Source organism: Asterias amurensis, chromosome 5 (assembly GCF_032118995.1).
Source record: "Asterias amurensis chromosome 5, ASM3211899v1".
Lineage (NCBI taxonomy): Eukaryota > Metazoa > Echinodermata > Asteroidea > Forcipulatida > Asteriidae > Asterias > Asterias amurensis.
The window spans coordinates 16,421,385-16,447,125 of NC_092652.1; the positions used below are offsets into that span (position 1 = coordinate 16,421,385).

Below are 25,741 nucleotides of genomic sequence, written 5' to 3' on the forward strand. Positions count from 1 at the left end.
GATTTATTTATTTGTTTACATGAATTGAGATTTGGAAGTCATCTTCTTAGTTGAATAAAAAGTCTTTAAGAAATTCGTTCTTAAATTGTCGTTTAAAACTTTGCAGGGTCGTTGCCGTGCGAGGCCTTCGCCTTCAATGACCCTGCCGGTTTTCAAACGGCGGTTTAAGAACTCGTCGCTATATACCCTTGTATTCCCTTATAAATAGAACAGAATGCACTAAGCAATAATTCAAAACTTATTAAAATCTATTTCAATTAAAAAATACATCTTTTATTGCAGTATACGTATTACTATTAACTTATTACACCAATAAATATTGTGCGTATTATATTAAATGCCCAAAACAAACCAATGTAGCTTCCATTAACGAGTACATGGAAATTTCACACCGTTTGTAAATCACCACTAAAAGAAAACCTGTTTTAATGAATAAACCATCATTAATTTTTCAAAATGAACGTTATTAACATTAACTCCACAAAGCACACCGAATAGTATTTAATATAATTGTGTGCTTAATTATGACGTACCCTCACCCTTGGCCCAATTTCATAGAGCTTAAACATTTTATGATTGGCAAACAAAGGCAGATACCAGTTACAGGTTGTACTTGATGTGACATAGTAATTTGTTTGGTAGCCATTTTTGGTAGCATAATGTTGTTTTGTTTAGCTACTTGTTATGCTTAAACAGTTTCTGCTAAGCATGAAACAAGCCAGAAAATTATAAGTCACAGATTGTTACGTTCATGATGTGACAGCTATAGTATTTTTTTCTGATGGTGACCATTATTCTGGTAAGCATTTTTGTTGTGCTAAGCTACTTGTTGTGCTTACTGCACAACTATGTTTTAAATAATCAAATATGACGTCACTCAGTGTGACTAATCGACCAAACAACCTAAGACCAATTTAAAAAAAATTAATTGTTTAAAAAACTGTCATAAAAAGATGTTGTTACTGCTCTATTGTGGGAGGGTTTTCGTTTTTCGTTAATGAATTGCCGCATATAAGTTTAACATGGAATTGTTCAACTTTGTTTGAATGTTTTTTTTTCTCAATTATTTTAGTTAATTGCAAAGAAGCTTATGATCAACATCATCATCATAATCACCACCATACCCGTGTTCATGCAGTGTAAGATGTAGCCCTCTTCTTGTACATGATATTCATTTCTATTTCTTGCAGTTCTGGTCCATGTTTTTCCTGCATATATACCCTGATTTCATCTCGCCATCTTCTTCTCTGTCCACCTATTTTCCCTTTCCCAGTCCTTGGTTGCCAATCCTATTCTTGTTGTCAACATATTGTCTTTTCTTCGGGCAGTGTGTCCAGCCCATCTCCATTTTAGCTTGTTTTATTGTCTCTTGTGATGTCTTTTAACTCAGTTTTTCATATTTCTGTGCATGTACTCCTTTTTCTAATTGAGATTATGTATCATTTGTCTCTCCATTATGTTACTCTTTGTCTGATGCTGCATTTATTTCGTCACGAGTGTCAAGATCAAATCGTTTGTATTTCTCTTTGTACGCCAGAAGTAATGGAAGACAGAGGATGACGGCGACTAGAAATACCCAGTTCAACCACTGGACACCTAGATTGAAGAAAAGAACAAAAACAAAATATTTATATATTGTAAAAGGCGCTGGATGCTATTGGTATAACTTTACTCAAACTATAATTGTAGGCATAAAAACTTACATGGTAACGAGCAATGGACAGCATAAAACATTGTGAGAAACTGCTCCCTCTGAAGTATTGTATAGTTCTGAGAAAGAGGTAATTTCTGACTCAATTATTTCAAGACTGCAGGCCTGAAGCCCTTTTTGGCATCTGGAAATACACAATTGTTCAACAGGGGTGTCTTTTCTATACGGCACGTAAGTCCGGAGGTTATAGTTTAAAACCTGATGTACTATACTCTATCCACCACAAACTTGAATTATATTTACTCTGTCAGTTTCCCTTATGGTTCATAAACATTTCTTTAAAAATAAAATTGGCTCAATATATAGCTCTTGTCACTAACTTAGACAGGAGTCACAATTTTGGAACATACCTTTTCCAAACCAAGACTTTATTCAATTCCAGCCCCTACTTCACAATGCATTTCGCATTGAAAGGGCATGACTGCATACCGGTGACTGAGCCAGAAAAATCAGGCGTTTCGAAAAGGCTGTGTGATTCCTTTGACTTCTTACCGGTGACTGAACCAGAAAATCAGGAGTTTCGAAAAGGCTGTGTGATTCCTTTGACTTCTTACCGGTGACTGAACCAGAAAATCAGGAGTTTCGAAAAGGCTGTGTGATTCCTTAAGTCCTTACCTATTCCTGGAAGAATTTGCGGCAGTAGCACAAATATCAGCATAAAAGCGTTATTCAGCCACCCCATCCATATATTAACGGTTCCTTCGGCTATTGGATACATGCCCTCAACGGTGACCTCGAAATACAGTGGAATTGGGGCATTCGCAAAGAAACCAATGGCGATGCACGAGATGTACAGACTCGCTATTTTAGAAAGTGAAAAATTCATAAAATAATTTAAGTATTGTTATTTTTTGTATTATTTTGTAATGCAAATTCGTCCTATAAACAATATCTAAAGCCACTAGGTAAGAGACCACGAGAAATTAATAAGTAATTGCTAGCATACAAATTTACCTGGTAACGAGCAATGGTGCAGTACTTTGTGAAAAACGGCTCTCTCTTTTTAGAAAGAGGTATAATTTATCATTTCAGACCTGAAGCCTTTTATTATCTGAAAGCACACAAACTTGTGCAACAGGCGTGTTTTTCCTGTCATGTTGGGATGTAATACACCAAGTGAGAATACTGGTCTTTGACAAAATTACCACACGTGTCCAGTGCCTTTATTAAAACAAAGTTTTATATCCTCCTGTATACTGAGCTTGTTGCAAAACGGCTTTGATGAAGGACATCAGAAGTGGAAATTTACTTACCCTTACTAAACTGGATGTAGTGCATCGACAGTAGAACACACCACACACAGTTGCCCACCAATCCCAGCATTGCTACCAAGAGAACTAACTTCATGTGCCCTCCAAGGAAATCTACAAATCTGTTTCGGAAACAAACAACAACTGTGAACTTGGTAGAATGTTTATTGATAGAAATTAAATTGCAGTCTTAACAATCGATGTAACTTCTCTTTGGACAGAGATGCATAAAGCTTGCAGATGTCATACTTTTTTTTTAGTAGTTTCAACATTAAAGTTCACTTATCACAAAGATCATTCATAATGATGTTTCTTATTTTTTCATTCATAAATACCTCAGACAGTTTCGCTATTCCTAATAGTGGAGAGCGCGTCACTTGGGTGTGTATAAACCTTTGTTTATGACCAGTAAAAAGTGTTAACAACAATGAGTGACACGCGAGCTTATAAGACAGTTTCTTCATTCCTATTGGTCAAGAACCAAGGGTGGATTTCACAAAGAGTTAGGACTAGTCTTATCTCGAGTTAGGACCAGTTACTCGTCCTAACTTATGACTATCCATGCAATTTGTATATCTCATAGGACTGGTCCTAGTTAATACTAGTCCTAACTCTTTGTGAAATCGACCCCTGGCCTCGTTAGGATTTAACCACTAGTTGAAAAACTCTTCACCACACATTGATTCCCTTATTTGTCCTTACAATTGTACTTGCTTGTTTTGTTTTTTTAGTTTTTTTTACTAGTGCCCTATTCTGCGCCCAGAGCATGTCAACATGGGGCGCTATATAAGTGTTGGTATTGTTGCGGAGCCCTTTTCTGTAGCTCGGGAAACCCACCACGACCTCATTGTTTAGTCCCCATATAAAACACCACGTGCCCATTGAACTGGTGCAGATGACTGAGGGCGTTGGTCGCACCACATAATGTATTTATTGCGTATTCATTGATTTACTATGGTAATAAACCTTTCGCTTAAAATGAGTTGAAACTATAATTCATAGAGGTTCATTTTAGTCTTCCGTTAGTTTAGTTTCCTTTTAAGTGAAACATAAAAGTATTGTTATTGTTATTACCCCCCCCCCCCCCCATTGTGGGTCCCGAGGCCTGACTCAATACCGCGTCAGCCTGACCAAGAAGGAGGCTAAAATGAGATCTTAAACTCAGATTATGAGTCACTTTGACCAACAACAGGGTATTTATTATTTTGACACAGTTTCCGGGTCATAGTGACCCAGAAATCATTGCCCGTGAAACGAGATTCCGGGTAAATCCAGACCTGGATTTGTTAAAGTGTGACTTACATTCCAAGAACTAATGTTCCTATTGTTGCCGCAATGTTGGTGTAGAAACCGATCCATCCTACTGTAGTCTGCAGTGGAGGAAATGTGTTTTTGAGGGGTTCAGAAATGACGTACAGTTACCACTTGTAATCTCAAAGGAAACATTTTTCAACCCATATGCTTTTTTGACAACAGTCAAGCTGGTTTGATATTTTGAAAGTACATGCAATGAGGATATTCCACTGTACAATAAACCTCCCGATATCAAAAAAGCAACGTTGATGTTCGCTGTACAAATATAATGTGAATGTCCAATATCCAATATAAAACTAACTTTACTGTAATCAGTATCTCAAAAAGAAAAGAAAAAATCACATTGTTGCGCATTGTTGCGCAATTTAATTGCAACAAACCAAAACAAGAACGATTTAAAGACTCTGGATAACGTCTGTTATTTTGAACTGTGGTCCGTTTCAATCGTATAATGATTGTAGATATACTGTACACCACAAAATTAACCTGTGAAAACTTCGTACCCAAAATCTATTTTTGAGATGTATGTTGTTGATATTCCTAGTGACCAAGTCGACACCATTACATGTAATGAAAGGTCAATGAGAGTGTTAATTCTTCAAAACTATAGAGGCTGCAAATGCGCTGATGAATCGGACCATTCCTATAAAGTATACTCACCTGTGTCACGCCCAGTGCGCTGTCAAATATAAGAACTAGCTGAGTGTCCCAACCAACGTAAATGCCTGTACTGACACTATAGGAAAGAGCAGGTATCCAGAAAGATGCACTCCTTAAAAAATGAAAAATAGTCGATTTATAGTTGATGGCTTTTGCAAGTTAGTTGATGGCTTTTGCAAGTTTTCAAACTGATATTATTCAAGTTGAGATTTTGGTTTTTCTTTTCACCGTATGTAAGACCGTTTATTGCAGGTCTGTAATTCAACAAAGGCCATTGCTCTGGTCTTGGCCTAGTGACCATTTCAACGTTCTCGAAGATTTTTTCAGAGGTTGCGTTTGCAAACTAAATTTCAGGCCTGCACTGTCTCCTGTCAGTTGACTAGAGCGACCTTGTTGAAACGCCGAGACAAACCAACTAATTATTTTTATACTTCCTGCTAACAATATTTTTAAATATGGTTGTTCCAACAATATTCACAAACAAAGTCAAAATATGGTAATTTTATAGGGTTTTACATGTTCTCAGTTGGTAGAGCGCCAGCATGTTAATCCGGAGGTCATTGTTTCAAATCCTGTCTAGTGATGGTTTATTTTTTTCAACCCCAAATAATTGATCAATTTATCCTTCAGTTTCCCTCGTGGTTTACTATAGGTTTTCCCGGCCCATTTCAGCGATAACTTTTAAACTTTAACCAATAAGTATTGTGCTCTTTAGAACCAGCCGGAGGAGCGAACCTCTATAGGCGGGAACTGTGTTTCCTTAGACAATCCTTCGGGCTCCAGCTGTTTCTTTTCCTTCATCTGTATTTAGATTGCTCGTTGCTGTATTTGTTTTATGTTTTTAACTAAATTAATGTGCATAGTCTTTGTATCATTAATTAAGATCCACTTCAGCTGTTGTTTTGAATGCCCCACGATAACGTACCATTGTATGATCTAAAGCTTTTGCTGCAACTGGGCCAAAATGCTGGAATCGTCTTCCTCAATCTGTTCGTTTAGCCAATTCCCTGAGTTCCTTCAAATCCAAATTAAAAACCCACCTCTATCCTAAGTTACTCTAGATTGTATCATTGTTAATTGCATTGTTTTGTCTGTAAAACATGTAGTTTATCTTTTGTTTGGTTGCTATTGTATTTCGTTAGCGCTTTGTATCGCTTTTGTAAAAGCGCTATATAAGTAAGGTTATTATAGTTATATTATTATAGTACTTTTTATCTACCCGAGAAATCAAATACAAAAGGTAAATCAATTTTAGTGCCAATTACTTGATAAGTGCTTTGGTTCCGGCTACGAAACCTTCTCGCTTTTCAGTGGCTGAGACGCTTGGTGGCGTTGGTGGGTTGTCGGGCAAGTATAACAGGGCTACTATCACAATGACTGCAATCATGGCACACTCTAGAAAAGTAAATTGAAAGTGATGTTTAATGGCAATATTAAGTAAGAGCAGTGGTCTGTTGGCAAAACAAATTGTGCTACTTAAAATTAAGATTCTTCCGGACCAAATAAATTTACCTTCGTGTGATTCCCATAAAACGATATACAGAGAGAGGGAGAGATGATGAAAACAAAATAAAAAGGGGAAAATGAAATCATTCCATGACACTAATTTGGCGCTCAAAAATATCATTTGGTGCTTGATTGGCGTGGTGTACCCCTTTACCCGCCCGTATTTTTTTGTTGTGCTATAGAATTGCCAGGACTCTTGTTTCTTAATCGATTTAGACGAACACGTCGATGCCCAAAAGATAGCACCGCCCCTCCTATTGGGCCTTCGCGGCTCAATTATTTGTGGCACAGTGTGTCTCTTCCCCCACCCATAATTATTGTGTTCTGATTTTGTTGTTGGAATATCATCAAATCTTTAGAGGATGTTATTAAGGGGTGCTTTTCCTTCTTTACAAAAGTCACATTTATTTTGTGGGACGCCCTCTGCCACATTATTATCGGGAATGGAATATAAGTAAAAGGTTTATTTTGCACTGGTTGCAATGTCAGAATGTCTTGTGGACCTCATAGCGTTTTGTTGTACATGGTCAATACAAACTCAGTAATATTACTTACGGATGTACAATAAATTCATGATGGAGTTGAAATAAGTCTCTCGTTGAACCGCAGTGATGTTATCAGCGCTTCAAAATATAAAATGAAAAAATACTTATAGGTAGCTGATTGTTGGGGTTTTTACGTGAGGTGATTTTGCCAAATATCTGCCAGTGAGCCTTCTTCAATCCCCGTCCATAATCACATTTCGCCATCACTCATTTCTTACGGCGAATCGAGTCAAATCCTATATTACATCAATCAACGTAGTATGCAAGTCCTGTACATTACAAAGTGAAAACTACATGCAGACGTCCGATCGAAGGGATACTTTCCATATTCTGTGTTTTGATTGGTCCGAGGTGATGTTTGTCAGGTGCACCCACATCACATCGGACCAATCAAAACGCAGTACGGGAAGCCTACGTCACTGCGCGTTCCACCAATGAAATAATTGTTTCAAGTAAGTACATTGTATCCAATGACATCACTTTTTCTGTACAAGTAATACCTGGCCAAATCTTTGTTGATTAAGACATAAGACATTTTTTGTGTGGGACGCCCTCTGCCACATATTATCGGGAAATAAATACAAGTTGGAAGTTTATTTTTGTACTGGTTGCAATGTAATAATAATATTTTAAAATGTCTTGTTCGCATGTCTACCTCAGTATCAGCAACTCCTTTAGAAAGCCTAAGGCCGTGTCCGAAACGGCGAGTTTGGCTACAGCTACGGCTAGATCAGCGAGTCTGCCCGTGTTAACGAACAGGCAGCTTGTAATCTAGCCGTTAGCCGAAGTCGCCGTTTCAGAAACGGCTTTGAAAACATTCAAAACAATATAGATTTTTTACGTGATAGATTTTGGCAAGGTGGGGACGACATTCGAACCAAGGACGAAGGATAAGGCTAAGCCGAGGCATCCTGCTGATCCTGCTATGGCAGTTGACGTGGTTCGTTGATGAGGCGGGAACCAGATCGCTGACAAATGTGTTGGAGCTGATTGGAGTATAGGGGCAGACAGTCCGATGAACACTTGACCAATGTTGGCTGTCCTGTTCATCAATTGAAAACAAATTGAAATTTTGTGACGGCGGAGTTTCTTTTAAAGTGGCCATATGTGAAGTAACGAAGGGTGGAGTATGACTAAATATTGCTCACAACTTGTGACCCCCAAAGTCCCGTGTTTTGTTTTGCCTTCTTACTCTAGTGTGTTACGCTGCTATAAGCAACTTACCAAGCTAACTGTTGAAGCATTCGTTATATTATTTTGCGTTTGAATTTAGTTGAATCCATTTTGACTTCTAAAAGACTACGCTTGAGAAATACAATTTAAAGTTTGACCGGCCAGTGCAAGGTCGTTCACCCGCTGAACTTAATACAACATAGACTGGTCCACTGTCTCAATGCAGGAAATTTCCCCATTGACTCGTAACACAAACGATTCAAAGTCAGTCGTGTACTAAATTAAATAATCATGATTTGACAGACCTGACCACAATCCGTGCAAATATTTATGGGTCCACCACTTTGTCAAGTTAACCGTATATTATAATTATTGGAGGGTTGGTTGCAGACTCTCATAAACGGTGACCAAACTATTCTTCCGTTCTAGCTGTGTTTAGAATGGAGACAACGTGGTATCATCTTGCTTTTAAGGTCTATGTCATAGCGGGGATGAATATTACAAATCAGACGTACCATTTTATGTTTTCAATTCCAACCGGTAGGCAACGGATTGCAGTGCCTGAGAGTAGAAATAGTGCACTGGCAATCAAGGCAAACCGAAAACCTGAGGAGGCAAACAAACATGTCTTAAGATTACGCGTACGAAGGTCCACATTAAATAAGTAGATGGCTAAATATCATTTTGATTCATCGGAGCTTGATACCAAGCCCAATATACGGTAGCCTTTTGTCAAGGCATTCGTAGATTGGACAGCTTCGTAGAGCCGCAATCCCAATCGACTGGAAGGGGAGACCAACTTGTGCAAGTCGAGTGGCGAATCTCGTTGCTTCGCTTCGCCACTCGGTGCGTGGTCTCCCTTTCCAGTCGCTAGGCTTTAATACAAAACTGTCCAAGCCATGACGGCCTTGACAAAAGGCTAGATATGCAGCAAATGGTTTCCCATCAGCAATGGGTTTCCCATCAGAAGCAATGGGTTTAGTATAATTCGTGTTGCGATATCGATATCGGCGACTCTAACGTTAACAGAATGAACGTCGCCAGTCAATCTTTGTTGAATGTACTTCTGTATCATAGTGTTAAGTTTGGGAACATTGGGGGTACCATCTGCCCCATAACGGGAGGGTACATTATTTAAACAGTCTGGGCCGAATTGATGGCTCTTCTTACCGTAAGCACAGAATCGACGCTTACGGAAGCAGAGAATTATGTGCTTACGGCAAGCGTGTTTCACGGGCTAGCGGCGAACTTTGGCTTCTGCGCGTGCGTACTCCACTTTATTAGGCATTCTACGCTTACAAGGCTAACGCAGAAATTCGGCGCTTGCACGTAAGCGGGGAATCGTGATCGCGTTAGCGCAGAATTCGGCGGTAAGCAGAGCCATGAAATTGGGCCCTGGTGAGAACACTTATCCCCTCTTGTACAAGACACACCATGGTGCCACCTATTGGGGACTGTGTGCATTCGTGAAATCTAGACGAGTGGGAAGCTTACTAATCCAACATCACTGAAAGGAGTTCCTGAATTTGTTAACCCCAGGATAATTGTACCAAATAAATTCCAAAATCATTTCCCCAAGAATGTTGTACCCATAATTGTCAGGGGCTTACCTTTGATAGTCAGTATGTAGGAGAAAAATAAGCCAGCGGTGACGTAGCTGACTGGTCCCCAATTGATACAGAGGTCGATTTCCGCTTGGGACCACTGCAGAACAACTTGAACTGAACAAATAGTGTTAAACAAAATTGGTTATGAAAATGCTAATTTATTCTTCTTCTCTCGCGTTTATAAAATTTACAAAAGAACTGTGTGGGCACTATTGGTAATTACTTTAAAAAAATGTTTTAGTAACGAGCAATGTGAGAGCTACTATTGGTATAAAACATTATGAGAAACGGCTCCTTCTAATTAAGTAACGTATTTTTTTAGAAAAAGGTAATTTCTCACTTAAATATTAAAAGACTTCAGGTCTGAAGCCATTTTGGGTATCTGAAAGCGCACACATTTGTGTAAATTTGGTGTCCTTGGTATATGGCACTGTATGAGAAAAGAGTAAATTTCTACTGGAGCATTTCAAGGGCACCAAGAAAGGCAGGGGGGCATGAAGGCCATCGCCTTCATTGCCTCCATATCAGGTCTGCCATCTACTGGGATCCGGTACGAATTTAAATACATTTGAATCCACGAGGACTTCTTACATAGGCCTACATCTTGTCTTCGGACTGGATACTAGACTAAGAAACTACCACCCAGCAAAATACCAGCTCCTCACAACTCATTCCTCTAAAGATATCTACAAGTTCTCCTTCATGCCAACAGCAGTCAGACTATGGAACGCACTCCCTGCAGACGTAATCACCGCTCCATCGGTGACTGTCTTCAGGTCACACATCTAATTTTAACTAGTGTTGTTATTTAATTGCACTTTTTTTTCTCGAAGCACAACTTTCCACCTTTTTCGAGCACACTTAGTGTTCACCTCAGCTTTTACATCCAGAAGTGGACTTTGCTGAATACCAGCGTAGATGTAGATGGCCCTTTTCGAAACCACGACCTCGGCGTGGGATTCGGCTTCAGGCTTCGTTCTCTCGTCTGGAGCCCTGAGCACGTACGCAAAGCACGCGCAATGTGTCAAAACAACCGTGGGGCCAAGCTATTCAGAGCCGAATCTGGAGCCGGAACCCTTCGAAAAGGGCATAAGACAAAACATAGCATGTTATTGGTTGGGTGTACCTGCAAAAACTGTGGTGTTTAAATTGTCATCATGGGTGTTGTCACATTATAAAGATACCGAACAGAGAACCAACTTTAACAAGGTCAATTTAGTTGTTTTTATAGAAATTTGTGTTATTTTAACACCTTTATATGGTTAAATTTGGTAACAACACCCATGGATTTAATTTAACACCCCAGTTTTTGCAGTGTTCACATAAATGTTACCTGTGCCAGCGATGGGTCCCCATGCGTTCCATGCGTTAGCCTGGAACGCATACAGCAGTGAAAATATTGCCAGTATATACCACCGTGTTTTGTATGCTACGTAGGTTTCACTGTGAATGTCATGATGCCCACTGGAACCGTTGCTGTGCTCCTGGTCATGTCTGTTCTCTTTACATGAAGGTGTCTTATCCTGCTCTTTATTGCTCAGCAGTGGTTGGGTTACATTTGTTTCTGAACTGCCCTCTTCCATGTCGCACTTCTACACACTGCGAGAAATCACGTTATAGCCAAAGAGTCACATCAACAACCGATGGTGGGTGACAGACCCAATGAGTGGTAGCCAACAGAAGGAGTATAACTACTGTACAACAAAGTATCATAGACCATGGAGGTTAAAAAAATACCTTTTGTCGCAAAGCACAGAAGTGAAACATGTCAATTGAAACGCGGTGACCTTCAACAGGGGGGGGGGGTGCATTTATAGACCCGCAAATAATGAGATAGTTTATCCTCAACAAAAGTCATTGAAGCAGGACTTTATGGAATTTATTTTAGGTCTACAATCCCGGCCGATTTTTGTCTTTCTTCCATTCAGTTCTCTAACGCATTGTGCATTGCAGCTCACAAGTTAAAGTCACCTGGAAGTGGTATTTTTTCAAAATAAAGCTTTGGTCACTAATAATTATGTGTTTTGATGAGTGGAATGTGAATAAACAGTTAACTAAGGTTTTAAAAAATCAGTTGTTATGTTATTTACAAATTTAAGAGTAGACCCTGACCCGAGAGGGCGCTGTTCGTGACGTCAATCGAGGCAGACTTTGCCTGTAATGCGTAGAGTAAACACAATTGCAAAGTACATGTACGGACCGAGTTGTGAGTTTGTACATTTGGAAAAAGATTTTTGGTTTTTTTTTCTTCCGGCAATGCCGACCAGGTGTATTGCTGCTGAATGCAGAAAAACACTTTTTGAAACGTACCAACTCACGACTTGGACGTACATGTACTTTGCACGTGTGTTTACTATATATACGCATTGCAGGCAAAGTCTGCCTCGATTGACGTCACAAAAGGGGTAGGCGGAGTCAGCCCCAAACAACTTTATATATTTTTAAACATATAAATCGTGACAAACAATTACTAAAAAAATTGTTTTATTGTTCGCAAGCATAATTATACTCTTATGTTTGAAAGAAAACAAATTCTATTTCCAGGTGACTTTAAACTAACTCGCAGGACGGACGTTTGCAGATACACCACAAACGGGGCACTTGGGGTTGGCCGGAGGTGCACCGACGTCACCACGAGAAGGGTCACGTGATGACGCGTATTTTTTCCAGAAAGAACGTGTGTAATTATCTGCACACGTTCGACCTGGAAACAAAAGTAGGCGACTTTTTCCTGGACGAACGTAGGGTAATTATTTGCCCACACGTTCGCTTAATCAAACGCACCCCAAAAATTGAATGTTGGCGTTCATTTGGCGGTCTGAGCTCCCATCAACATTTTGGGGGCGGGGTGGGGTTGGGGTTGGGAGAGATGTTTATTGCCACGTTGTGAATGGGTGGCTCAAGCATTTTGGCCGGAATCGTACACTGGTCCCTCGGTTTGATTGTTTGTAGGCAAACAGTGCGAAACTATAAGCTGCAGCTGTATCCGTTTCCATGACCTCCACACATTGGTTATAGGCCATTGTCGCCTATAATAAGCTTACAATTTGTTTTAAGGCAACGCTTCCTTATGTTGCAAATCGTACTTTGTATTTACGTCTACACTTGGGAACATTCGAAAAAGGTCCTATTGCTTTTAAAACGTTAGCCCCATACCATAAGCGTCACCGAGTGATGAGGAATTTAAACATGCTACTAAGGGAACAAAAGGGGAACCGCACGAGTTTGTGCACGACCGTTTAATTGCACTTAGAAAATAATTTGCACACGAGAGGGTTCCGCAGGGTCGAATTGCGTCACTGATGAGTGACGGATAACGTGCGTTATAATAAGAAGCCATCATTATTAGTATTATTATATCAATATCAGCCATTATTAGACGAGTTTTAGCTTTAATTAGAGCTATCAATACAGGACTCACCCAACAACCTCTTCGAATCAACAGGAAACTGATACACAGAGCCGGTATAGCCGGTAGCCTCCGGGCAGTGTATTTCACTCCGTCCGGTTTCACTTTCCAGCATTAGTATTTGCAATATGGGATAGGCTTGATCTCAAGTCTGAGATTATTTATTCGTTTGTATCAGCCTAGAAAAAAACATCCCCACGGATAAGCTATCACGCGCCACACCTAACACGCCAGTACCTCGACGGAGGTTAATCTATCAAGAGGGCGCTATTTCAGGCAATAATCGGGTTTGGACCTTTTCGAAACCACGGCTTTGGCTTTGGATTTGGCTCAGGCTAGATTGGCCCCGCGGTTGTTTTGACAGTTTGCGCATGCTTTGGCTTCAGGCGATCAGGGCTTCAGACGAGAGGACGGAGCCTGAAGCCAAATCCGAAGCCGTGGTTTCAAAATAAAATGACATAAAAGCCACGATCGCCAACTTGGAACCAAGTCTAGATATACTGAGCTACTGTAGTTCCAACAATGCAAAATCTATTGAGTTATTGGTAATAAACGCGTGACTCTGGGTCTGAACTCGTGATTCTCAATAAACACAATGTCATCTGCTTTGAAGATAGAAATTTCACCTGACGTGGCCAAGACTACATCCTCCGATGCTTATACCATGGAGCTATAAATATAGCTCTATGCTGCTAAAGCTCTCAAACAGCAGTGGGGGAGGGGGGGGGGGGTAGGGGGCCAACTTTTGAAGGGTGTGATGTGGGACACGATTTAACTGTCCCCCCGTACCGTGTGTTTGACCATCTGTATCATGACAATCAAGTCACTGTGTAAGACAAAGCCTGTGTCCCGTCATGGGCATCAATCTATAGTAAGGGGCGGGCAAGTCCCCCACTATTTGAGGGGACTAATGTCAAATGTCCCTCCACGTTCATGGTCATCCTTACTATCAACATCTCTCCATTGCTTGGGGTTACGAAAGTTTTTATGCTAACAATTATTTTGAGTAATTTACCAAAAGTGCACACTGCCTTTAATGAGACAGATTATGCACGAGAGGTTGAAAGCAGACAAAGTTCTAGAACGAGGCGTTACTAGCAGCATAGCATCCGACCTGTCTCCAGCCACCGCGCGAGCTCCCTGTGTTTACATTTTCGAACGTACGGTATTCGAACCCAGATCGGGTGGTATGACATTAATTATCCCCGACTTACAACTTGAGGTGTTTTAGATTACCTGTATTAGGCCCTGTAAAATGTTCCTGTATGTCGGCAGGTACACGTCGGTATTGGGATTTGTTTCCAAGATTGTTTCAACACTCCCTGTCTATCTTACTGTGCTATTATTTTTGCGTAGGCACAATCATTGTTGTAAATAATAATAATACCAAAGTCTTATATAGCGCACGTATCTACCAAACAATGTACTCAAGGCGCTGAGTGTATATAATACACACTTTCAGAAAGAAAGGTTAGTGCAGAGATTCTGCGACCTAATCTAGCACCGTATAAGGGTTTACAATGTGCTTCGGCGCATACAGCAGCCACAGCCAGGAACACCGGGGCGAACCCCTTCTCTTTTTCATAAGTGCACTGGGTTCTTTTACATGCATTACGCAACACATGGGACCAACGGCTTTACGTCCCATCCGAAGGACAGAGCAATGGTTAAAATGTCTTGCTTAAGGACACAAGTGTCACGGCTGCCGATTCGAACCCACACTCTGCTGATCAGACACAGAGTTTGAATTTGGTGCGTTTAACCGCTCGGCCGAGACACTTCTTCTTATTATGTTAAACTTATTTTGTACCGCATAATTTTAATACAATTTCAGTAGTTGTTGGTAGAACTTTCTGGAGGAGCGAAAGTTCCAGTCGCTCCACGTGATGATTTCTCCCAGAGCTAGACTCGCCATGCGACGGCTTATAGTTTATTCCAAGAACAATGGATTTACCTGGTAAGTCTGCTGCCACCTAGTGTCACCAAAAACCTAGACATAAGATGGCAGCCTCCATTGAGTGAACCGACGTGTAGGCTTTTGCACATAATAAATAGGACTAATGACGGTTTTGTAATGAGATCTTGTTTACTTTGTTGACATTCAGAATTTGATCAACATGGGGAAAAAGAAGAATAAAGCCCCCAAACCAATTGCATCCGTAAGTGTTCCCAGCAAGAAGAATGTGGAAGGCGGGAGTGATGCAAAAACAGGTTCGTACAAAAACTAACATACGTCCATACAATACAATAATATCTTCCCCTTACCAGTTTGCACGCTATTAAAGTATTATGCCTTTTTTTTTTGAATTGGGGGAAAAAAATTATGCCTTATATCAACCGATGCCCTAATTACCTTCTTTTGAAGTATGCAAACATATATTAAAACTTGACGGACATTGAAATGTTCATACTACACACCGATCTTCGAAGACTTCAACTGGCCCCATTTGTTTTGAGTTTTTCCTGTTTTCACGGCAAACAAGAAAGCATGGTTTCCCGGTGAAGCCAAACATGTAAGAAACATCTGCAGTGACTACAAGTGTTCTTTAAGACTCTGTGTATGACTCTATAGCCATCAGTTGTCTTCGTTTTATTCAAAATATTTTTTAATGAAATTTTAAAACTACATGTACCATGGTAATTTGCAAAAAATAACAAAAATAAATAATTTAATAAAAAGTGTGAATAATCATTGGCTTTCAAATCAGATTTTTATTAATTTTTTCCCCCCTTTTTTTTCTCTTAAAATTTATAATAAAGCGATAATTGAATCAACAAGCTGATAAATAGTGATAATTGGATTAACAAGCTGATAAATTGGTGGCGACATGCGGAAGATTATCCATAATATATTCAGTCACATGATTTGATCATCATGAATTGTGAATTGAAATAGTGTTTGATGAAACTTTTTCGGTGGGTAAATATTTGTATATATGGCCTCAATATTATGACATATTTTGGTACCTTGTAGAAATGCCAAAAATACCAAACTTTTTGCATTTACAAGTGCAAATATCCAGTGGAGCCTTACGCCTTTCTAAGTTTTGGTCAAGGGAGAGGAGACTCTTTGCTTGGCAAATAAAACCACACAATTTTATCTTGGGGCTGTTTACATCGCGCACAGAGAGGTAAAAGATTTGCCACGATTTTAGGGACACCTCGAAAACAGGACCTCCTACGATAAACCATAATAATGGTCTATGGATGGATTGGATGGACATGATGGAGGGAGCCATAAAAAGTCATCTTCATGATCATGTTCTAGTTCCATCATTCAATTCCATGGTTTACTCTTTTCTCAACTAATCCCTAATCTCTGTTGTTGTTCCAACAAAAATGGAATTGGACAGACATTGATGTCGTGGGGGTGGTGGAGATTGCTGATTGAGTGGGGGAGATTTCCATATGCCAGCAATTTCTTTGTCAAAGCTATGACTCGAATTATATGTTTTGTGTGATTCCCATAGGTTAACAGACTTGATAAATTGAGTATCTCCATTTAAACCCTGTGTTCTGTAATTAATACTGAATGTTGAAGCGACATCAGCATCACTGTACTGATAGTTGCGATAACAAAACCCTCCTCCCGACGACCGCCAGGCTGGAGGGTTACGAGATTCTTTTGAGAGGCAAATGACAATCTGGTCCAACACGTAAAACTTTTACATTACAGCTAGTCACCAGATTTGCCCCAATTTTACCACTTTGAAAAATCATGACACAAATTCTAACTTAATCCTGATGTCCAATGAACACTCAACAAAACACCATTGAGAAAATATTTTTGAAGAAAAAGGACAAAAACTTACCAGATCCCGGAGCCTATTTCCAGGTTTACATGTATATTCATATTTATTTCCTGCATTATTTATGCACCATATTAATGTATCAGACTAATACTATTATTGCTATTATTTGTCGCATAACTCTCAATTATCTTTCTGACGAATCTTACTCAATTGACTTTTGATGATTTCCAATCTTTTACTTTGTTTAGCTACAGTTCAAAAGAACTACAGATTTCAAGAGCCTGATGGCTGTGCGGATGCAGTTAAACCCAACGACAAGAAGGTTATTAAGGTTTCCTTACCAGCCGATTTAGAGAAAGCAATATTGGAGGAGATTCTTAAACAACAGAAGACCTCCAAACAGCAAGGAATTGTCTCCAAGAAGATGTCTGCCAAGAAGCTGACAGTAAGTTTCCTTAAAGGGTCTATGTAACTTTTGTAGGAGAAAAAACACAATGTCCACAGATTTAAACTAAACTTACACAGTTTGAAGATAATGATAGTAGAAAGCTCCCCTGAAAATATTACGTGCTGAGGTGCTGTAGTTTTTGGGAAATGAGTAAAACAATGTCATGAAAATAATTTTTGTCTCATGAGACAAAAATTATTTTTATCATTTACAAACGTATTTTCATGACATTGTTTTACTCATTTCTCAAAAACTATAGCACCTCAGTAATTAATATTTGAAGGGAAGCTTTCCACTATCATTATCTTCAAACCCTGTAAGTTTAATGTAAATCTATGGACATTTTGAAAAAGTACCCAAATCCTTTAAGTTTGGATTGATGCAAAAAAATATAGAGTGGATTTGAACCTCGACCACGCCTAGAATTTCATCTTCAAAAAGGCAATGCTATTTTAATTTTGCACAGGGCACTTTCATTGGAAAATCTTAAAGTCAATGAGAAACTTTTGAAGGACACCAAGGCAACACCAGGGGCAAGGGGGCAATAGCCTTCATGACCTGCATGTAATTCCAGGTTTGCTCCACCCTCTTGAATATGTGCCGATACTCTACCAACTGAGCAATCTATCTCTATCTATGTTGGCGGTCTCATATTTTTTCAATATCGTTGTACGGGGTCCCAGTCAGAACCCATGGAATTGAAAATCACACGACTGCTGGAAAGTACAAGTGTCATTACCAGGTATGGAACCCAACCCACACTCTGCTGCTGACAACACCAGACTTGGGTCCGGTGAACTTGACCACTCGGCCACAACACGCCGCATTCTGTTTTTGCATTAAACCAATTTGGTGTTTTCAACAGCACAAGATGTGATAAATTTTTTTCCGAACTAAGTCATTTGTAACCTTGATACATTTGATGTTTAGGGTGTAGTGGCCAAGCAGTTAAGAGCATCAATTTTAAGTTCTGGTGGTTAATTCATCAGAGGGTGGGTTTCCGTTTGAATCTTGGTCGTGACACATGTGTCCTTGATGATCAAGATGCTTTACTACAATCACTTCTCTTCACCAAGGGAAAGACAAGGAATGTAAAGAAAAGAAAGGAACCAATGAGAATCAATGGGTACCTGCTAAGAATGTGGAGGTTGATATTGTGTTTGAAAAAGCCCTCTGAGCCCCAGACTGACGGCAGCTCGGGCTGTATACCCCTAGGGAGCTGAGAAAGATTGCAGGGATATTATTGGCCCAATGACCAGGGCAATAATGCAAAGCGCATTGATGCGGTTAGTGTAAAGAAGGGAAGCAATGAAAAGAAAAGAAAGGAAGCAATGAGAATCAATGGGTACCTGCTATGAATGTCGAGGTTGATATTGTGTTTGAAAAAGCCCTCTGAGCACCTGACTGACGGCAGCTCGGGCTGTATACCCCTAGGGAGCTGAGAAAGATGGCAGGGATGTTATTGGCCCAATGACCAGGGCAATAATGCAAAGCGCATTGATGCGGTTAGTGTAAAGAAGGGAAGCAATGAAAAGAAAAGAAAGGAAGCAATGAGAATCAATGGGTACCTGCTAAGAATGTCGAGGTTGATATTGTGTTTGAAAAAGCCCTCTGAGCCCCAGACTGACGGCAGCTCGGGCTGTATACCCCTAGGGAGCTGAGAAAGATTGCAGGGATGTTATTGCCCCAATGACCAGGGCAATAACGCAAAGCGCATTGATACGGTTATTGTAAAATGCCCTCTAGGCCTATATAAGAACTAGTTAATTATGATGCAATAAGTTGTTTTTTTCATCTGTAGGATCTTTACATGGCTTTGGCTGTTGTGGGTTTCACGCATGACCAGATCACTGCGGCGATGAGTAATAACCTCGTCCAAGGAGGAGACCTACACTCGGCTCTCGATTGGTTGTGCCTCAACCTACCAGACAGTATGTATTGGTTGATTTATTGGTTGTATATTTATATTACATATTACTACACCTCATACATATTCATGACAGAGAGTCAAGTTCTCATTGGTCCACTCATCATCACGTGCCAGGTGTTAATTTTGCCAAGCGCGCACGTGAGTATTCAGGCAAGTGGTAAATGTGCACGACAAGTAATACATGTAGTTTCCCGGGAGCTATTTTACTTGTCATGCGCACTACCATTGCGCGACGTCATCCCCGGGCGCTATTGATTGTGGCACCGTTTCGTATACACACACGAACAGCGCTCTCTAAGCGACATCCAACACATGAACAAACTTATCATGTGCATTTTGTTTCACAGTAATCATTTTCTCTTGCTCAAAACTCATGTTCCGGTAACTGAATATGTATAAAGGATAGTAAAACAAATACAACATGGTTTATTTCGGGTGACTAGTCGATGAGCTCCACTCGGTATTGGAAGTTGACAAACTAGTTCCCGAGGCGAAGTCGAGGGAACTAGTTTGTCAACTTTCAATACCTCGGGGAGCTAATATCGACTAGTCACCCTCAAACCATGTTATATTTGTTTATTACCCCATCGCTTAGGGACATTCATTGGCTACCAATTAGAGAAAGAATCCATTTAAAGATTGCTCTTCTCGTTTTTAAATGCTTTAACAAAACTACACCTCATTATATTACCACTTTACTGTCACATTACACTCCTCCACGATTTCTTTGGTCCACACTTGACATCACTTGCTTGAATGTTCCCCGAGCAAACAAAGTTCTAGGTCAGAAGGCTTTCAGTGTGGCTGGGCCCATGATTGGGAACAATCTCCCAACTGCCATTAGGGAATCTAATACTCTATCTGCTTTTTGTAAAGTCCTTAAGACTCGCCTTTTTCCAAGTTAATTTCTTTCTAGTGCGCTATGATCTTGATGGAATAGCGCCTTATAAATTTTAATTGTTATGTTATGTTATGTTATTTTATTGTGTGTCAGTGCAAAACTGTCAACTTCCCTTGTATAGATTGTGCACTTGTGCCTCTTGTGGTTAAAGGCACTGGACCACTATTGGTAAATTACTCAAAATAAGTGTTAGCATAAAAAGTTACTTGGTAACAAGCAATGCAGAGCTGTTGATGAGACTTTGTGAGAAACGGCTCCCTCTGAAGTAACGTAGTTTTCGAGAAAGAAGAAATTTCTCACTAAAATATTTGAATTTGATTTCAAGACCTCAGAATTAGATTTTGAAGTCTCAAAATCAAGCATTATTACGTACATGTCTTAAAGCGCACAACTTTGTGAGACTAGGGTGACAACAATGTGTGATTAAGGTCTATTTTCTCCCATAATTATCTTGCTACTTCGACGACTGATTGAGCTCAAATTTTCATAGGTTTGTTACTTGATGCACATGTTGAAATATACCGAGTGAGAAGACTGGTCTTTGACAATTACCAATAGTGTCCACTGTCTTTAAGGGTTACCCCTTTTCTAAAACAATGCCTAAAACACTGTGCATTCTTCACTCCTGTCAGACGAGCTCCCAGCGGGGTTTGCCGGTACTTTCCTCGAGGAAGATAGACAGGAAATGAAGGATAAGGTCAGGAAAACATTTATGGAAGACCAGGCTGGAAAAAGGGAAGGTGGAAAACAAAGGAAAAAGGAAAAGAAACCAGTGCAGGTACGTTGAGTTTTTAGAGCAAAGAGCTTGTTTTTGGCCTAGAGTTGCACGAAGGCCATGTTATAATAATAAGAAGAAAAATAACCGTATTCATAATGCGCCTTTTGCCAAAGGAAAGCGCTAGGTATTATTACTACAAGGAGTGGGACAAAGTTTGAGATATTAGACCTAATCCTTAGCACCATGCAATGGTTTACAAGGTGCTGTGGCGCAATATGCTGCCAATCCAGCCAGGAACATCGGGACAAACCCCTTCTCTTTTTGATAGGTGCACTGGGTTCTTTTACATGCGTTTACACAACACATGGTACCAACGGCTTTATGTCCCATCCGAAGGACGAAGCAATGGTTAAAGGTCTTGCTTAAGGACACAAGTGTCATGGCTGGGGATTGGAACCCACACTTTGCTGATCAGAAACACCAGAGTTTGAATTTGGTGCTCTTAACCGCTCGGCCACAACATTTTCACATACATGTATTATCCTGGTATTGGCCTTGCTGCTGCTGCTGGCCCCTTAAAAAATGTTCATAGACTTCAAGATTTTTCAGTTGAAGTGCCTGACGTACTGTTGTTCTTTCAAATATAATATTGCCATGGAAAAATTATTGTCAACAAAACTGTTCTACAGAAGTTTTGTGTGGGTAGTTGTGAAAGTGGTATGTGTGATAAATATTTTGTCATTCTTTTGTCATTTTTTCTTATGTGGACCATATTATAATAATAATAATTTATTCATTTATATTGCGCCCATTCCATAAGCGCATAACAAAATACTTATAAAAATATTAAAAGTTTTACAACAGGAAAATATACAGCAATCCAAACAAAGGAAAATACAAGGACCTTACAGAACAATCCGTAGAGTAAAAATTGCAAAACATTAAGACAGTAAACCCAAATAAATTAGTAAAGGAACAATATATGCACAGGAAGGAACAATATGCAATCCATTTCAGAGAAAAATCATTCAATAATATATGCACAATCAATAAAAAGCTTCTTTAAAAAGATAAGTCTTAAGGACAGATTTGAAAACATCAAGGCTACCAGCGCTCCTAATATTAAGGGGGAGTTTATTCCAGAGGTGCGGTGCACTATTTTCAAAGGCCCAGTCCCCAAGATCAGCCTTACTACAACCAACAGGGTGATTTAGAAAAATACCATTACCAGAACTGCAAGGCCAAAGCGAGACTGGGGTTTGATCAGAACAAGCTGAATTAAATACTGAGGTGCTAGATTAGGAAGAATTTTGTAAGTAATCATTCTAATCGTATGCTATTTTACTGTTGTCATCTTGAGATCTCGCTCTATTAATGGCTGTTTGCTGCGTTATATAATAGCATGTTTATAACTCAAAGTACAAACAGTGCAAGCGCGTGCGGACGGTATGCGCAGTAATACGGAGGGCACCTCCAAGCATTATGCGGGCTTAACAGTAAAGACATATCTATGCTATATAAAATGCTTGTTCTCACTTTGATTTGTGAAGGAGGAAAGCCAGAAAGACCCGCAGGTGAATGTAAAGAACTGGATCTTGCAATACGCTGAGGCATACAGTGAGGATGAGGAAGAGGATAAGACACCAGAATCCATCCAACAGGAGGAGGTTGACCCAGTAAGTTCATAGAGGTCATTGCCCTGAGGTAGAAATACATTATGTATTAATCCTCAATGGCTCGTAGTGGCCAAGTGGATAAGAACATCAGACTCAAGCCCTAGCCTGGGACCAATGGCAAACTTTTGAGACGCTGGCGTCAGCAGACATAATGGTCCTTTTTTTTGCTCTAAGCGCGCGTGCACATGCTCGGTAAAGCTTGCTTGTGTCTGAGCACATGCACTACAGGCAAATCCTGTGAAAAAGGACCGTCCAAAAGTCTCCCATTTCATAAAGCTGTTAAGTTGAAAGTAATGCTTAGCAAATATTTTTGATTAGCTACAAATTAGTGGGGCACCAGTTGCATTTGCAACAATGTAAACTTTATGTAATTTTGTGTACACTGTGTAAGCTTTTCCTCCTATTTGTCTAGACGGAGCGATACCTGGCTCTGATGGCCAAACTCATGGATGCTAAGATGGCAGCCGGTCAAGCAAAGGAAGAAGGCAACAAGGTCATGCAGACTCAGGCTGGCAAGGAGATTGCCAGACTAGCAAGAGGTTAGTTTCAATCTAAGCTGTTTCGGCCTCATTGGGTGTCCTTAAAATGATGCAAAAATGTTTGAGTATCAAGAAAGGTTTTGCTTTGTTGGTTCCTGCTAGTCACCAGTAACCCCCTCCACCCCCACCTCTTTCCCCCAACGGACCTATCCGTTTCATATGAAAGGTACCTTGATACAAAGCCTACAGCCTCCTTACCCGTTTGGTTTGGCGCAACTCTGGCGTGCTGTCTGAAATGGGTGTAAGTTGTGCTTCGTTGGTTCCTGGAATGTTAACCGATCATCAGCAACCGCCCCCACCCTTCCCTAATGGCCCTATCCATTTAATAACGACAAGTACCCTGAGACAAAGCCTATGGCTGCGGAGAGGAATATGACAAGTCTGCCTTTGCCGAACACTCTCTCTAGACCATGTCATTGATTGGGAACAAGCTTGAACCCAAGTTTACGCAGTGTTCACAAGACTCAGGGAAAGTACTGAGTACATTGTATTAAGTGCTAACACACATCGGTGTATGGGTAAAAGTCAAAGTTATTATAATTTAACATCTCTTATACCGTTGCAGTACCCGCCGCCAAAACACAGGATTCGATGTGAAAAAATATCACAGGCATGTTACTCGGGTGGGATTCGAACCCACGACCCTTGCAATTCTAGAGCAGTGTCTTCTAGAGCAATCTCGGTAGTCTAGTTGGAAAGACACTGCTCTAGAATTTCAAGGGTCAAGGGTTCGAATCCCACCCAATTAATATGCCTGTGATATTTTTTCACAGGACTCTGGAAAGTACTGAGTATACAATGCTAACACACATGGGTGTATGGGTAAAAACCAAAATTAATAAGCTTGAACTGGTCGCCTTAGAGAAGATGTTGAGATCCATAAAGACACTGATGTTCCTCAAGACATACAACTACAATGATATTCCACAGTCTTACGTACTTGGAATTTCATCTTCAAGAGGGCAAGGCCATTTTAATTTTTGTAAAGGGCACTGCTATTGGAAAGTCTTAAAGACTATGGGAAAGGGGGTTAATGCACATATTCAAAAGCACCGATACAAGGTACATGTAGTTGCTATGTTTAACATGGTTAAATAGCTCCATCTTTTGTCCCACTTTTAGACAAACTTTACTTAACAAAACCAACTTGACACATTTAATCATTTCACATTTCTCCAGACCTTACAAAGGTGGAGAAGCACCCTGACTTTGACCCAAGAGTCAAGATAGAAAGTCTAGAGAGGGACCAGTCACAAGACGGTGCAGATGGAGGAGTTGTCTTCGCTCCAGTCAAGAAGAAGAAACCAAGGAAGAAGAAGGTGGAGGAGCTCGAAGATGAAGGGATGTTTAATCTATTTGCCGAGGAAGTGGATTCTTCCAAGAAGACAGGTGAGACTGAAATATATGATTTTGAACACTTGTAGGATAATTACAGAATATATAAGAAAAAACTTGTCTAACATCACAGATTAACATAAAACTTATACGGTCAATGATGATGATAGTAGAAAACATCCCTTGAAATAATTATGTATAAAATGTCATATTTGATGAGTATTAATAAAACTAATGGTGGATTACATTTGGTACTTACACTGCCGGCAACTGTTGTGTTAACAAAAACCAATTCTGTAATGTTCCTAAAAAAAGAGAGAAAATGTATCATTGTGTTTTATTGTGAAGTGTCGAGGCAGAGTGCTCCAGCAGAATCTGGGTTCCAGACTAGATGCTTGTCAATAAGTGCGGTCTTTCTGATTAAAATTTGGAGAAAGAAAAAAAATTGTGGATGATTTGCATGTGCAAATAGTCAATAATATCTAGTCAATATTTCTTTGTTCGTCGTGGTCCTATGAGTCATGGCTGACCCTTTGTGACCCTGGTTATGATGGAGTTCCACTTCTGTCTATCCAGTGCAGAACGATATGCATCGTTTATTGATAAGTCCATGAGTTCTTTGATTCCGTCTGTCCAATAAAGTTTTTGAAGGCCACGTCGGCTACTACCTGCAACACATCATTGCATAAAGATATTCTCGAGGTTGTCCCCCTCTCTTCTGGATATGTGACAAAAGTATTGAAGCTTGTTTTTGTTAATTTTTGAGGACAAGGTGGGTCTATCTTCTCCTATCAGGTTCCTAACAAAAACATTGGTCTTGTGTTCTTTCCATGATAGTCTCCGAGTGCTTTAAGAAGCCACTATTATTAGTATTATTAGTTTAATTCTAACACAGGCACTATACTAAATGTTAATTATTTGTCTCTGTGTATTTTTCAGCAGCATCAAACACCACTGTCCCTCAGGATGACGTACGAAGCTTCGCCTACAGTCAGAAAAACTGGACAGCGAAGTCACCCAAGCAGTTCCTGATCGACTGGTGCCGAAAAAATATTCCAAACTCTGCTGCTCCAAAGTATCACAAGAAAGAGGTCAGGGGAAACTGGAAATGCAAGTAAGGATTCAAGGGGTTTGGGAACTTTTTGTACGACACAAATGCCACAGATTTACGTTAAAGATAGTAGACACTATTGGTAATTGTCAAAGACTAGTCTTCTCACTTGGTGGATATCAACATATGCATAAAATAACAAACCTGTGAAAATTT

General features: G+C 39.9%; 2 protein-coding genes across 3 annotated transcripts in view; one reads left to right on the forward strand and one right to left on the reverse strand.

Moving 5' to 3' along the window:
* Positions 1–327: 327 nt before the first annotated feature.
* On the reverse strand, positions 328–11,443 carry LOC139937377 (solute carrier family 49 member 4 homolog). Its single transcript, XM_071932499.1, has 11 exons — positions 11,100–11,443; positions 9,770–9,880; positions 8,675–8,765; positions 7,828–8,028; positions 6,997–7,064; positions 6,201–6,330; positions 4,936–5,047; positions 4,264–4,331; positions 2,965–3,083; positions 2,327–2,512; positions 328–1,596 (listed from the first exon to the last, which is right to left on the reverse strand). Exons 1-11 carry the CDS (start codon positions 11,347–11,349, stop codon positions 1,460–1,462), a joined length of 1,473 nt encoding a protein of 490 aa, XP_071788600.1. The 5' UTR covers positions 11,350–11,443; the 3' UTR covers positions 328–1,459.
* A 3,741-nt stretch (positions 11,444–15,184) lies between these two features.
* The window catches only part of LOC139937609 (ATP-dependent RNA helicase DHX29-like), a 42,251-nt gene continuing 31,694 nt past the window's right edge, over positions 15,185–25,741 (forward strand). The window contains exons 1-8 of one of the 2 annotated variants that reach the window (XM_071932830.1): positions 15,185–15,386; positions 17,176–17,372; positions 19,177–19,306; positions 20,839–20,984; positions 22,475–22,600; positions 23,013–23,139; positions 24,319–24,528; positions 25,414–25,588. In XM_071932830.1, the coding sequence (XP_071788931.1) occupies positions 15,293–15,386; positions 17,176–17,372; positions 19,177–19,306; positions 20,839–20,984; positions 22,475–22,600; positions 23,013–23,139; positions 24,319–24,528; positions 25,414–25,588 (1,205 nt within the window). In that variant the 5' untranslated portion in view covers positions 15,185–15,292. The remainder of the gene's footprint in view (positions 15,387–17,175; positions 17,373–19,176; positions 19,307–20,838; positions 20,985–22,474; positions 22,601–23,012; positions 23,140–24,318; positions 24,529–25,413; positions 25,589–25,741) is intronic. The other variant, XM_071932831.1, reaches the window with a different exon arrangement.